General features: G+C 47.1%; 1 protein-coding gene across 1 annotated transcript in view; it reads left to right on the top strand.

The window, feature by feature from the left end:
- The window catches only part of FMNL2 (formin like 2), a 261,397-nt gene that overhangs the window by 150,722 nt on the left and 95,052 nt on the right, over positions 1-15,623 (top strand). The window contains 2 exon segments of the mRNA XM_038565210.1: positions 11,539-11,619; positions 15,332-15,408. Of these exon segments, the coding sequence (XP_038421138.1) occupies positions 11,539-11,619; positions 15,332-15,408 (158 nt within the window).

Raw genomic sequence — 15,623 nt, forward strand, 5'->3', positions numbered from 1 at the left:
TTAGTCGCCTGAGTTGTCTTAGACAGACCTCCACTGTGTCGTGCGAAGTAGATTTTTATCATATGAGCATCTTTTGTGAACTTGAGAATGCTGTTATAGGAAATGAGAAATCATCTAGCCAATGTGACGATGCACACGGATAGACTGAAGTTGACCTTTGACACCATCTTTTAGAAAATAATGTAAGTGACATATGAAGGTGAATTAGCCAAGAATTTCTACTAGGGAGCACAGATACAACTTCACATTCTTTTAACACGTGAACATTTAACTCCTGGTCTTTGCCGTGGAGGTCTGTGTGTGTTTACCTTTCGCATACCAAAAAGTCAAACAGCTTCATGGAAGTTACCCAACAAGTGGTGGAGCTGACACTAAAAAAATTCTGAAAATTTCTGTGTTCTAAAAAGTACCCAAATGGTTTGGAAAAGTCGTTTTGAAAAAAGTGCCGGGATGACCTCGGTCACAGCATGGCTCTTTTCATCAGTCCCTTCGCTAGGTAAATGATCCAATGAGGACACACTGAGAAGAGTGATGTGCTAGATGCTAGGACTATAGTGCCCCCCGAAAATACAATGTTGAATCTTTTAAAAAAGGAAGTTGAAAAAAATAATACATCATCTTAAAAGTAAATTCTGCAAAGACTGAGTGTTTAACAGAGAGCTTTCAGACCCTACGTTATCCCCAACTATCTGTAGCATTCATGGCAGATCTTGATGAACTTGCAAGTAAGTGTTGTAAAAGAAGTTATTTTTTGAAGTCATTGGGGAAATTAGGTGTCTGTGTTTTTTTTTTTTTTTTAAGATTTTATTTATTTACTTATGAGAGACACAGAGACAGAGAGGCAGAGACCCAGGCAGAGGGAGAAGCAGGATCCATGCAGGGAGCCCGACGCAGGACTTGATCCCAGGACCCCGGGGATCACGACCTGAGCCAAAGGCAGACGCTCAGCCGCTGAGCCACCCGGGCGTCCCTGTGGGGTCTTTATCTCCACTATAGTAGTAAAACAGCATTTTGATGATTTCACTGAAATAGCAGAAAATTTGATTTTTCATTAGACCATGGGTGTTGGAGGGTGCAGGGAGATAAGGAAAAAAGTGAATTATAAATACGGTTCAGGTTTCGTAAGGAACAGAGAGCTGTAGTTAGGGGGTGGAGACTGCCTTTATTCTGTATCCACACGGTGACTAGACCGTGGCTTGCAGTAGCATCTGTGGGTTCTAGAAATACCATCATTTTGCTGGTTATCCCTAAAGCCACTACTAGCTCTCTTCAACCCCTTGGCTGTCGATGGCTGTGCTCATAGTTTCAGATAGAACTTCCCAAGTGCCACCTAAAACCCCATGGAGTGAGCACTATAATATACTGGGTACTAAATGCATGTGTCTCTGTCACATCCAGCAAGTGTCCTCAGCAGGGACCAGTTTTGAACGAACCTCTTCCACCTCCTGTTCAACCCAGTCTGGTCAGGTATTGTCTGAGAGCTTGATCTAATGACTAATGGTGACCGTGTGGTCACAGGTTAAAACTATTTTTGTCTTACTCTTGTGAGCTGAGGATGCAAAGACATGAGGTTGATGACCGACGGGTGAATGTGTCTGTGCGAGTGATGTTAAATTTGAAATTACGGAAGATCTAAGGATAAACCATACAATAGTCTACCAAAGCTTGGCTTTAAGAGTTTTCAGGTTGTTAGCACACACTGTTATTGTTCCTATATTTCAAAAGGTGAATATTTCTGTGTCTAGGAACCTGGGATGTGTGTTGGGGGTGGGGAGGCAGGGAGGTTTGGATGAAGATGGCAGATTTGTTACGCCTAACGTAAATGAAAGCAGGTGGTAGGGACCTGATTAAGACCTAATGGCTCGACTCCCAATTTTCAGTCCTTACGTTCTGTTCGTGAGGATGCTTTCCTTGAGTGTATCAGGCAGGTGTCGCCTTGAGTGGAAGACAGCTTCCTTCTCCATCCCTTTATGTGCCTGCCATCTACTTTGAGGGTTCTCTGCCATAAATTATACCCTTTGCAAATACTACAACCGATTCACTGCAGCGAGCACCTCTTGAGATTCTCATGACCGTGTAACTGTGTAGCCACGTGGTTGTACACTGAATTGGAGCACATGAAATTTCGGAGAATCCAGTTACTAGGACTGTAGGCAGAAATCCATAACATAAGAATTTGCCATTCTTAGAGAAGATGTGGTGTATATACATTAAGTGAAATATTACTCAGCCATAAAAAGAATGAAATCTTGCCATTTGTAATGACCTGGAAGGAGCTAGAGAGTATGATGTTAAGCAACATAATTCAGAGAGAGAAAAATACCATATGATTTCACTCATACATAGAATTTAAGAAACAAAACAAATGAGCGAAGTGGGCGAAAAAGAGGGAGGCAAACCAAGAAACAGACTTTAAACTATAGTGAACAAACTGTTGGTCCCCGGAGGGCAGGTGGGTGAGGGAAATGGGTGAAATGGGTGATGGGGCTTAGGAGCGCACTTGTGATGAGCATAGGGTGTCGTATGGAAGTGCTGAATCACGAAATGGTATGCCCGAAACTAATATTACACCGCTAACTGAAATTTAAATAAAAATATTAAAAATATCTTTAAAAGTAATAGAGTTTGCATTCTTTCATATTCTTGAGTGATCGAAAAATACTAGCACTCTTATCTCGATGGTTTCTGCAAGACATCAAAGGCAGCTGCTGCTGTTTTTTCCCCCTGATCAAGATCAGCACCGTGTTATTTTTCTTTTCCTCCCCCATGCTTTGTTTGTATGATACATGGTTAGCCCTGGAGACTTAGGAGCTTTTCATTATGTTGATGCTGTTTGAGAAGGCATCCTTAAGTAAGGTTTCTGGAGTATGTAGTCTATAGGGGAGAAGGGTTTTCATATTCTCATTATTTATTTTTTTTAAAAATTTTATTTATTCATGAGAGACACAGAGAAGGCAGAGACACAGGCAGAGGGAGAAGCAGGCTCCACGCAGGGAGCCCGATGCGGGACTCGATCCCAGGACCCCAGGATCAGGCCCTGGGCTGAAGGCAGGCGCTCAACCGCTGAGCCACTCAGGCTGCCCTATATTCTTATTTTTTAAATGAAGAAGCAATAAGGCTTGTTTGTACCCCTTGCATTTTTTTTTAGAGGAAGAATGCTCTCCAGGGATTTTGTAAAAGTTTTATGAAATAGTAGATTGTAACTATAGTTTTAATAACGTAAGTCTGTATCTTTAAATATAACTAAAAATGTTCCAAAGTTTTTGCCTGACAAGAACATGCACGTTGGAGAGGGATTTAGGTATCCGGAGTAGGAGCTGCAATTGAAAACAGTGATTAATAAGTGTTAGTGTACGAAAGGACCTACTTGAGGAATTTAAGAGAATGTGGATTTTTGAGCGGTGAAATGAGTCAGGAGAATGCAAATTAGCAAGCATCTTCAGTGGCTTCAGATGCTGGTTTTTCGGTAGCATGTATTTTAAGAAACGCCAAGCTAAAAGATGGGAAAGCTTTGGCTCATGAAGGGAGAGAATGAATATTTGAAGATAAAAGGTTTCCCAGTATAAATCCAGTCTTTAGTCACTATGCAGTTCTTAGCTCCTCAATAGTGATAACCCTACCTATTGAACGCTGCTACCTGTCTGGTCCGGTCACGGTTCAGTCTTTGCTTAGGACGACATGAGATAATAAACTTTATTAAAAGCGTGACAGTAACTAACTAACTAAATAAATAAATGCATGACCTTTCTTTTTTTTTCCTTTTTTCTTTCTTTCTTTTTTTTTTTTTTTTAATTTATGATAGTCACAGAAGGGGGGGGGGGCAGAGACATAGGCAGAGAGAGAAGCAGGCTCCATGCACCAGGAGCCCAATGTGGGGCTCGATCCCGGGTCTCCAGGATCACGCCCTGGGCCAAAGGCAGGCGCCAAACCGCTGTGCCACCCAGGGATCCCATGCATGACCTTTCTAACGAATTAAAGCCACTTTTAAATCGGGGAAAAATGATGAGCCATGAACAGAATTAAATAAGCCCAATTAATATTATTTATTAGGGAATGAATTAGGGGATACTTTGTTTAGGAAAGACCTGTTGAACCAGAAGAAACTTGTGCTAGTCTAAATAAAGGAAATTATTTGGACAAGTCTCACCAAAAGTTATTTCCAGCCTGAGAGCTCTAATGGAACCCTTGGAAAGCTGTCCTCCCCGCCCGGGACAGTGATTTCATATTCCGAGCTGAGGAATGTTTTGAGGCCCCCAGAAACGATGGCTGCGGAGTGACTGGGACACGCCGGGTCCCTCAAGTCCAGCCTGGCACAGAAGTGGGCAGCGCTTGAAGCTGGGGCTGGAGGGGGGCCGGGGCGCCGAGCCCACCGTACCCTCCGCACCGCTCAGGTGTCCTTAGCGCCCGTGGCCTTTCCCGTCCGTACTCGCTTCTCATTTCACACCTGCCGTTGTCTGTTCCAAGTTACCTGCTAGTCTTGGCCGTTCAGCTGGAACCCAGCTAAACCCCGAGCTAGCACACGTTCCCCACGCTCCTCTACCTCCGTCCCCTTGTTCCCATCTGGAAAACTCCTCTGTCTCCTGCCTCTCACTCCGACCCAGGACATCTACACGCGGCTTGCCCTTTAAAACTCAATGCAGAAACCGCTTTCTCCAGGGAAGTTTCTTTGATCTTCTCTGCTGGAAAGAGCCTTACCTTTCTTTGAACTTCTAGAGGATCCCATATGGCTCTTGTCGTCCTCAGCATTGTATTACAGTGATGTCTGCTGTGCCTCACACATCAGACTTAGTGCTTAAGAATGAATTTGTTTCGTTTTCTGCCTTTTTACACGGTGTCTTGCATCATGTGTTCTGGTGAATGAAATAATAACATGGTCAAAAAAGTGTTTTTTTAGCCTTTGTGTTTTTCCTGTTAGTTCCTGGAAGTAGTGACCTATTTTTGATAGCGAGGTTTAAGGTGTTCAGAGGCAGGGGGCTTCGTAGCAAAGTGTTTTCCTCCAGTAATAACCACAAGGACCTGTAAGTAGGAGCACAGCTGGGTGCTCTCCCCCTCTGGTTGGGCAACATCGGACTCTCGTCTGAATTTGCCTTGTTGGCCGTCTTAGATTGTAAGGAGCTAGAGCCCTAATAGTTTTTCTCATTTTCTCTAAAATGTCCTCTTTGTGTAACTCATTTCTGTCTATATGTAACATCAAGGTGGTGTTCTATTTTTGTCTTTTATTCCCCCCGTGCACCCGTGTTGGCATTATCCCTTTAGAGGACAAACCCCTTGAGGACTTGGATTATTCCTGTCAACAGAGCTCTGAAGAGCATTTAGCACCAAGCTAAATGCTGCAAATTAGTACGCACTAGTGGTGCTGATACTGGTTGTAATTATGGCTCATTTAGAGACCACAGTTTGCTGACTTAGCCTTGGGAAAGGAAGCCCGACTATTTCCAGCTTCCAGAAAGAAAAAAAAAATCATTCAAGTGTAGCAAGCTTATGTGCGCGAGAGCAGAGTCCTTTGAATTTTCACTATCTAAAAGTTATTGCAGGAGCAGAATAATAAAACATTAATAATGGCATAATGATGGTGACCTCGCATTCAGCCCTGAGGGTGTTTAAGCAATTTCGGTAGCTCCGCTAACACGCTACTGAAATGGAGCCAATGACCCTGCGACCGTCCCAAAGAGGGAAGAAGCTCAGTGTGTCCCCCTGTGAGCCATTCATTTCCCAGAGATTTCCTGGGTTTTCAGCTGTCTTGCTATGATCTCCTTCCTGTAACCTCAGAATATTGAGGTATGAGATAAACTGGAATGAAATTGTGTTTGATTTTTGGAGCTGCTTCTCCAAACACAATTTATGGAGCGGAAATGCTTATAACATACTTGTTGTGAGTCCAGCTGACACCAAATTAACCTCAAGTAATTTCTCATGTAATTATACACATGGATTGAGAGGACTCAAGGGGCCAGAAATGTTTTGCTGGCTGAGTGGAGCGCCCAACTCCAGACCTTTATGCAGAAAGGCTTTCGGTGACAAACGTTATTAGATTTAGGTGGAGGAAGGAGGACATAGAGGAAGGCTCCAAAGAAAACAGTTGAACTGCTCAGATCTGTGTCTGGTGAGAGAGGCTGTGTTGCGGCATAGCCGATGAGCTCCCCTGACTGACTTACCCAGTTCCCTCAGTGCGTCCCTATCTCAGCCCCTTCACCCAGTTTCCTTAAGAATGACCTGGTTTTCTAGTTGGGGCTGCAGTTGACTTAGTTATTAAGTGGGATCCAGCAAATGCTTTGTCTTTTCCTTATCTGCAGGGCAGGCCTTTGCGTGGCAGGGTGACCTTCCTGGTGGCCAGCAATGGGGCAGGGAGGCTAGCTAGCATGAGCCTTAGTAGATTGAGTCAGTGAGAAATGTGTCCTCAGGGGGGTCACTAGGCAGTTTCAGAGCCAGGAGAGCTCCCCAAGAGGCTTACCAGCCGTGCATGTGTGCCCGGTGCAGCTTTCAGCGTATGCACACCCCGCGCAGCGTGTACGATCGCTCTGCATGCTTGCAGACTCTTAAACACTTAGCCCTAATTTATGAGAGATGTGAGTCGCAGATGACGTTTAGAAGAAGTTTAATTCTTTGGACATTATCAAGGACTGTGTGCCAAGTGTTCGTTCTTGTGTATACTGGAACTCAAAGAAAAATAGAACATGTTTGTACCCTTTCAAAAGCTTTTATTTCTTTAAAAGCAAGACGAGTGCACTTACTACGGTGTAGAAAGAACAAGGATCAGAGAGAGTCAGAAAGCCTGAGTCTGAATCTTTGATCTGATGCGTATGTGTCTGATTTAAGGCAGGTCATTTCATCTCTGAACTTCACTTTCCTCTTCTAGAAAAAAAAAGGAGGTATTATCTACTTGCCAGAAAGAGAGGCCTGAGTAAGTTAAGAGGTCCAGAGAATACGGCAAACTGTTACTCAAAGATCAGTGAATAATGCTTGAAAGCCAAAAAGCACTGCTCCAGATGGAAAGGCAATTGTGTCCTCAGCTTGCATTAATGGAGCTGTTCTTGGCCACGAGAAGAAATTTTCAGATCATTACCAGGGAAGTTAATTTCTAAATGTCTAATTGGTAAAAAAAAAAAAAATAGTGGCAATTGATGCAGCAGCTTAATGAAGATTCTGTGATTATTGGACGTGAGGGTGACCTGCCTCTGATGTGCCGCTCCCTGGACCCCTTACCACTCCTGTCCCTCTGTAAGTCGTGCTCTCGGTCTAAGAGGAGGACCTTCCCTGATAGGGGAGCATCCTTCTTCCCTCAAGGGCGGGTGAGTAGCTGCACTTTTTGCTAAAGCCTCCAAACAGGCTCTCAAGGTCCCCGTGTAGGAGAATGTAGGGTCGTGAGGCTTCCAGGACTACAGACACATGCAGGCGAGGGGCTGCATGCGGCGGCCTGCCTTTCCCTGGGGGAAGAAGATTCTGTGACCCCAGGTTTGTTCCCTCCCACACTTGCTTGCCCAGTGTAGTTTGTGGCCCAGTGTCCTGAATGTGGAGAAATAACTTCGGGTTCTTTGCTTTGAATGCATATGGAGAATAATTAAAAATCCAGAGCAGTTGCTCTTTTCAATCTAGAAATATTTCATGGAGAAAGTTTCATCACACAAAGAGATAAATGGCAGGAGGGCAGGGTGATGGGATGCTCTGTGATTAGACGTTTACAAGGAAATCTGTATTTCAAGAGTTCTTCTGGATGATATCGATTCACATTGGCAAATCACGATGATTGGAGAATATTTTTTATCCCTAAGAATAATATTTCTAGGGCGCCTGGGTGGTTCAGTTAGTTAAGCATCTGCCTTCAGCCCCAGGGTCCTGGGATCGAGTCCCGCATCAGTCCCTACTCAGCAGAGACTCTACTTCTCCCCCTCCCTCTACCCCTCCTCCCCGCTCGTGCTCTCTCTCTTGCAGGCATTCTCTCTCTCAAGTGAAAAAGTAAAATCTTTTTTTTTTAAAGTATATTTCTATATAATGGGACCAAAGTTGAGGACTTCGTTTATGAATTAATGAAGTTCGAGTTCATGTATTAATTCATTATGAATTAAATGAAGCCCTCATTTAATTAAGCTACTCGTATCATTGATGTTGAGCAAGCACGTAACTAGTTCTAGAAACTAGCCCTTGGGGATATGGCAGATCTGGAAGTGATGGTGATGGAAAATTGCCAGCCAAAGCATTCACAGGTTTTGGTGCCAAATCTAAAATTCTGATATTTAGAGAAAAAAAAATATTAATTTAAATAAATATGAGGCCAGTAATCCTTCTGAAGTCCTTCAGAGTAGACATGTTTTGGCAAGGTGCTGACGTTCTCCAGGGTGTCCTCCCAGATATTTCTGTTGTCCAAATGGCCATATTGAAGACACAGAAGAGGCTCGGTGAGCCAGATGCTGGGTTTATAAACCAAACAGTCGCTCCTTTTGAGACAAGACAAACACCTCCAAGTTTTAGGGAAATTATTGGGGCTTTTGTATTTTTTCTCCATATCAGTTTTATTTCCATCCCTAGATGCAGGCTGAGTTTTCTGTGTAGTGGATGGAATGTGGACTTACTGTGTTGTGAAGCATCAGCCTTCTCCACGTTCTGTTTTTGGAACTACATTAGTAAATTACTCGGGCAAGTGGAAAATGTGACTAGAACAACAGCAAATTTTGGGAAGAGACATTAGGAAAAGTATGTATTAATCGTAGACTTCATAATTTTCAGGGGAATAAATAAAAGGAAGTGCTTACAGGACCAATGGATGCGTATATTTGAGAAAGCCCCCCCCCCCCCCTCGGTCACCACAGTCTTCAGTAGGAAATGGAGAAAGGTGTGTTTGTTGAGGGTCAGAACTGGGGTGAATTGAGTGAATACCTACATATTACATGTGCTAGTAAACCAGATTTCGTTATTTTAGTTTTTGAGAGAGAGAGAGGGAAGGCACCTTGGCTAAGGGGGCAGAGGGGAGAGAATCTTAAGCAGGCACCACACCCAGAGTAGAACCTCCCATGGGGCTTAATTTCATGACCCTGAGATCATGACCTGAGCCAAAATCAAGAGTTAGATGCTTGGGGCGCCCGGGTGGCTCAGTGGTTGAGCATCTGCGTTTGGCCCAGGTCATGACCCCGGGGTCCCGGGATCGAGTCCCACATCGGGCTCCATGCATGGAGCCTGCTTCTCCCTCTGCCTGTGTCTCTGCCTCGCTCTCTGTGTGTCTCATGAATAAATAAATAAAATTAAGAAAAAAATAAAGTTACACGCTCAAACAATTGAGCCATCCAGGCGTGCCCAGATCTCGTTATTTTAATAAATACCCCTCTTCTGTTGTGAAGAAATTGCCTAAAAGAACAATGATTAGATATCTTCCAGCAAGATATCGTTTGAATCCGTTCAAGATGAATTTGAATCTGTCCACAGATTCAAATTTAAGTCTTCAAGTAACTACTACATTAGCCAGTTAAAATTCATAGAGTTTCACGTATTAGGGACCTTTATGAAGTAGGAGGTGTTTGCTGTAGTAGAAGGGAGCACAGTTTAAATTGTCCCTGGTCATAAGGATTTTAAATACGGATAATTGGATTGCATTTTTTAAAAGCATAAGTTTTCTTGATATCCTAGTATATCTCTAGCATTAGCTATTATTATGCACAAGGTTGAAAATTATAACTGACTTCTAGATGGCTTATCGGTTCATTTTTGGGAGGTTTTTATGATTATTTTAGTCTTCAGCTGAGCTATTGCTAAAGCCCCGTGACAGTTGGATCCTGTCTGGTCCCTAAGTGAAGTGATGGTGACTTAAAAAAAAAAAAAAAAGGACTTTGTACATAGACCATTTGATGGCCTTAGAGATGTCAAATATTTGTGAATTGTTATTTAGAAATTACTTGCAGGTTAAAAAATTGGAGGGGATAATTAGAAATAATACGTTGAGGTGCCTGAGAGGCTCAGTAGGTTAAACATCTGCCTTTGGCTAAGGTCATGGTTCCGGGGTCCTGGGATTGGGCCTCGCATCGGGTGCCCTGTTCAGCTGGGGAGCCTACTTCTCCTTCTCCCTCTGCCCCTCTCGTGCTTTCTCCTTCTCCCAAATAAGTAAAATCCTTAAAACATTAGAAATAACATGCTGATCTTTTTTTTTTATTAACAACTCTGTTGAGATTCAGTTTATATACTATGAAATTCCTCATCATTTTCAAATAAAGGGGAAATATGGACAGGTGTCAAGTCCCTTCCCTCTATATTAAAGCATTTGAAACAGCAAAACTTATGTTTTCGCTAATAAAATGATATTTTTTGATAATAATGGGATGATCTTTCAGCCTGTTTAAATCTGTAAGCAAGCAAGGGGGGGAGAAAATTTAGAAAAATTTTCTAAATTCCCTGAGGGGACCAGGGAAGATGTAGCAGTTCCCTGTGTTGGAGAAATGGAAATGTCAGAGGATAAACACATGCTGAAACGTGCTGTCCAGTTGGCAGAGTTGTAAAATACTCAAAAACTCCGTTGTGACCTAAGCAGTGACCAGGTTAAAAAGAATTCCTAGAAAAACATCTTTTCAGGTTGTAGGTCGAGGAGACCCTGATGAGAATTGTTTTGATTTCATGATAAATCTTAGTTTTCCCTTTTAGAGCTGATTCCTTTGAACTTGTGTCTGTGAAATGTAGCGTAGGTCCAGAAAAAGTCGTGAAACCCAAGAATAGCGTAGCCAGTAGGATGAAGCCAGCACCCGTGTAACTACCGCATGGGTGAAGAAATAGAACCTTGTCACCTCTTGGGATCACTGGGTAGTTCCCTTCCCCCACTCCAGCGCTCCCGTCGTGGTTACATTAAGCCTCTCTTCCCCAACCCTGTCGATATATATGTTACGTATCAGTGAATAAAACAGCTTATGGATGGGTCCCTAACCATTAAAGTTCAATTTTCTCTGTCTTGTAAAATCACATTCTTTTTGACTCAACATCAGGTTTGTAAGACCCATCCATGCGGGAACATGCAGTACATTTTGTGTATTTTCGTTGGAATATATACCATTATATGAACACAATACAAATACGTGTCCATTGTATGGTTTGTGGGCATTTGGATTTTCACCAGATTTCTTACTGCTGCTTATTACATAGTTTTGGACGTTAGGGTCTATTAAACCTGAAACACGTGGGCGCGGGTTTCTCAGTGTGATGCCTCCACCCACAGCCTCAGTGTAAGACTTGTCAGTGATGCAAGATTGTCTGGTCCCACCCCGCGGACACGGTGGGACAGACCCCAGAACGGGGCAGGCGCAGGCCCAAATCCATTTGCATCACTCATGAGCTGGTTCATCGTAGGGAAGTAGCGAATCTTTCAGAGCTTCAGTTTTCCCCTCTGCAAAGCAAGGACGATCACATTTTCGGTAAAGATTTAAAGCCGTCGGTGCACGAGGACGATCTGCAGGGCCACGCTCCCGGGGCGGGCGCACGTCAGCCGTGTTAGGGGGATTACCGTGGTGGAGTGGGGCCGTGCTCGTGCCTCCGTAGCTTTCATGCCTTTTACTTTTGTGCTCCCTGCAGGAACGATTCCAGGTGAAGAATCCTCCCCATACGTACATTCAGAAGCTCAAAGGCTACCTGGATCCAGCTGTAACCAGGAAGGTGAGATGGGTTTGTTTTCATGCTTTGTGGTCACTTCCTCAGCAGCGTGTAGGATCCTTCTGCATTAGAGGGACCTTCCTTCGTCTGCCCTGTGGCCTCCGCTGGAGCCTCCAGGAAACCCGTCTCGGGAGACAGACACCATGAGAAAACGGAGGAGAAAGCCAGTCCTGCTCGTGCGAGGACGTGTTTAAAAGTGCTTTCCCGGGAGGGGAGTCCCGTAGCTCTGGTGGCCGGTGCGTCACTGCCGTTCCCGATGACGCAGGGCAGTGAGTCCGGTCCGGAGGTGTTCGGGCCCCTGGAGAAGCAGCCGTAGCAAAGGGAGTACTTGTCTTCGTGCCTCGGTGCGTTTCCGGAGGCCTTGAACGATCACGGGGGCTTTGTCATCCCGGCTATGCCCCCCCGCCCCCCTGTCCTGCGTTGGTGCCGCAGCAGCTTCCCTGGCCAGCCCTGCCCCTGGCCCCGCGGAGGTGAGCAGAGGAGCTGATTCCGCTCCCAGCCGGCTCCCCTCTTGCCCAACAAGCCGTGCTTTGTGCAGCCACACAACTGGCTCGAGCCACTGCCCTGTGGTAGAGTGTGCAGCCGGCACGGCCGTGGGCGGGAGGGGTCCTGCGACGTCGCCGGGCGGGCTGTCCTGGCTCGGGGCTCGGGGCCCGGGGCCGACCTTCCGTGGCAACAATGCCCGGCGCTGAGCCCCCCCCCCCCCCCCCCCGTTGTCTCCGTGTGTGACTCGCGAGGGACAAATGCACATTTCTCGCATTTCCCACTGTCTCCGGGGCTCTTGTAGCAGTCTACGGATCTTCAGCTCCTGCTTCTACCCTAAATACCCCCCACCCCGACTCACCGCCCCTTCCAACAAAGACCAAGCGAACGAGAACAGCTGTCACTTCCCTTTGGACGTTCCCCGGCCTTTCGTCCTGTGCTTAGCAAGAGACCCACGGAAGAAATACGACCTGGGGTGACGAGACTCGACGGTGGGCTCTGCTGCCGGCCGCAGCCGTATGTGACTGGCCTGCGGCGTGGCCTCCTCTTCTAAGAATGTACCTGGACTCTAAGGACCCGAACCCCCCCCCCCTCGGCTCCCTTATGATTCTTGTCTTGCAAGAGCTCCACTTGGGCCTCCAGGTGAGGCAGCCACTTCATTCTTGCCTCTTCCTCGTCTCCTTCCCCAAGGATAGAGCAGCTCTCAATTCCAGCCGATCATCGAGGGTTAGACGAAGGCGCCTCCACCCCCAGCACGACCCAGAAAAAACCCAGGAGGTGTTTGGGGCTGGTTTTTTTGTTTTTGTTTTGTTTTTTTTTTTGAAGGAACAGCAAGATTCTACTTGAGAAATACTTTCAGAAATCCTCCAGCCTGTAGGCCATCGGGCTGGGTGGCTCGGACGCAGCCTTCGGCCGCCTGTCCGGGCCTGCGTGAGGCACGAGGGTTGCTGTTGTGCCCAGAGCGGGTGCCCTCGTCACGCGCGGTGCCGTCCACCCTCCGCGAGGCCCGTGTTCGTCAGACTCTAGGGGAGAATAAGAAACCCCTGAGAATGCTTCAGCTGCATCCCCGCTCCCTCCTGGCACAGGGTCAGCTCTCTTCTGGGACGGTCGCTCCTCACGCAAGCTGCTTCGTCCTGCTCCGTTGCAAACGCGCTGTCAAGGACGGAGACGAGCGTGTGTCTGACCTTCCATCCTGAGATCACAGCCCGACGCCGTGTGCTCACCTGGGCGGCTGGGTTTGGTCTGTGCCTCGCCTTCGAGACCATGATTCCTCTGAGGAAAAGGGGAACGGATATCGGACCAACCGGCCCCGCTTTACTAAGATTTCTGCCAGGAGCTGGCAGTGGGAATGGCCGGTTCCACGTCATCGTCGCGCTTAAAGCCCAGGGCAAGGAGGTTTCGCTTGGAACACAGCATGGCCTGCAGTTGGGGTTGAGCTGGGTTGTCCGGCGCTCCCCGACCCGGTGGGGCCCGCTGCCCCTGCAGGCCGCGGTTCTCCTGCGCAGCAGGCCTGGCGCTTGGCTGGCCCGGGGGCGCAGAGGCGGGGGCGCCAAGGGGGTCCCTGGGCCCTAGACCCCGCCGGCGCGGGCTGGTCCCCGAGCGGTCACAGCTCCGGGGCGAGGGCCGCGGCACCTGTCACCCTGGGCTGCAGGAGTGCGGTCCCGCCCCGCCTGCCCGGGCACCGCCACCCGCTCCTGGCATCCCTGCCGGGTACAGGCCGTGCCGATGAGCCCCTCGTTCCGACACACGCACCTCCGTCCTCCCGCGGCTCTGCCTTCATGCCCCGTGGCGTCCTTGGTGCTCGGCCGCTGCCTGTGGCTCGTGACGACCTCTCCCTGAGGACCCCGAAGGCCGCCCGGAGCCAGCCTCAGCCGTGCACGAGGCGCAGAGTCCCAAGGCCGCGGTCCGGGACTTGTACACAGGCTGCATCGATCTCTTCTCAAAAGGCAGGGCCCATCAAATGTTCCACCTCCACGGTGGCCTAAACCTCCGGTCACTGTACATGGATGCTTCTGGAGTGAGCTGTGTTCCTAGGAACCAATGTACGTCGTGACCCAGCGAGGTGTGGGGATCGTTTAAAGCTGAGAGGATAGAGAAGCGTACGTTTACTATCAGAGGGGGACTCCTTGAAGAAAGAAAGGCCTGAGGGAGTTCTGGAAGGGTGGTTGGGATTTCGATGGGCCAGGGAATGAGGAAGGCCATCCCCAAAGTAGCAGGGACCTTCCAAATGAGGGCTCATGGGCAGAGATGACTCTGAATGCTTTTCTTTTTTAAGATTTTATTTATTTATTCATGAGAGACACAGGCAGAGGGAGAAGTAGGCTCCCTGCAGGGAGCCCAACGTGGGACTTGATCCCGGGCCCCCAGGATCACGCCCTGGGCTGAAGGAGGTGCTAAACCGCTGAGCCACCCGGGCTGCCCTAAATGCTTATTTTTGGGAAACATTAGGATCTGCAGAAAATAATTCACATGGCATTCCTGGGACAGCTACCTTAGGAAGGCCAGCTTGCCAGGGTGGCTTTTGGATGACGGCTGGGAACTTGCATTTCAGGAGAGCTCATAGCTTTCCCCGTAAGAATGATTCATCGTGCCAACAATATGGCTTGCGCTGGATGCCTTTCTTTCTTTCAAGGAGTCTGGACTCATCTGTGCGAGGCAGAGAATGCCCAAGGGACCAGGCCCCAGTAAAGACCCTAGACACTGAGTCCCTGATGAGCTTCCCTGGTGGACAGCGTGTCACGGGTGCTATCATTTGCGCCGCCTCTGGGGGAAGACTGTGGAAGATTGTGTCTGGTTTCTTCTGGACTCCACCCCATGCACCTTTCCCTCTGTGCCTTGTATCTTTGTGCTTCCCCCTCCACGCAGAGTCCTAGGAGCAAGTCTTAGCAAATCATTGAAACAGACTGTGGGGGGGGGGGTCTTTGGGGCTCCAACACATAGGTATAATGATGAATATTGTTGTAGGGCAGGGAGGAATAATTTGCTTGCTCAAAGACACCTAGTACCTGAAATAAGAAATTTTCCCTAGTCCTTTCGCATAAGATGATTTTCATCATGAGAACAAGGTGTGTGCTTTGCAAAAAGAAACGTGAGAGAAGCTCGCTTTAAAAGCAGAGATGAAAAAAAAATAAACAAGCAGAGATATTTTCATATTGTGTTGACCTTATTACAAACGGCAGTTGTGGCAGTTGATAAAATACGTTTTGTGAGACTCTGTGTTCTTGAATTACAGAAATTCAGACGGCGTGTTCAAGAATCCACACAAGTGCTAAGAGAACTGGAAATTTCTTTAAGAACCAACCATATTGGGTAAGTGTGCCCATTTAACGTTTCAGCTTTTAAGGCTTTTGGACGCTTGACGAAGTAACTGAATCCTGTGCAAAGATTGGAGCTTCCTTGCTGATCACTGTAAGTTAGATGGGTGGACCCTTTGTGAGTCCTTGCATTGCTCACTGTCTAAGAATCAGTAGAAGCAGAACAGTCTTTGATTTGCGCCATTTATAACAATCTGAAAATTCTCTGCT

Source organism: Canis lupus, chromosome 19 (genome assembly GCF_011100685.1).
Source record: "Canis lupus familiaris isolate Mischka breed German Shepherd chromosome 19, alternate assembly UU_Cfam_GSD_1.0, whole genome shotgun sequence".
Classification (NCBI taxonomy): domain Eukaryota; kingdom Metazoa; phylum Chordata; class Mammalia; order Carnivora; family Canidae; genus Canis; species Canis lupus.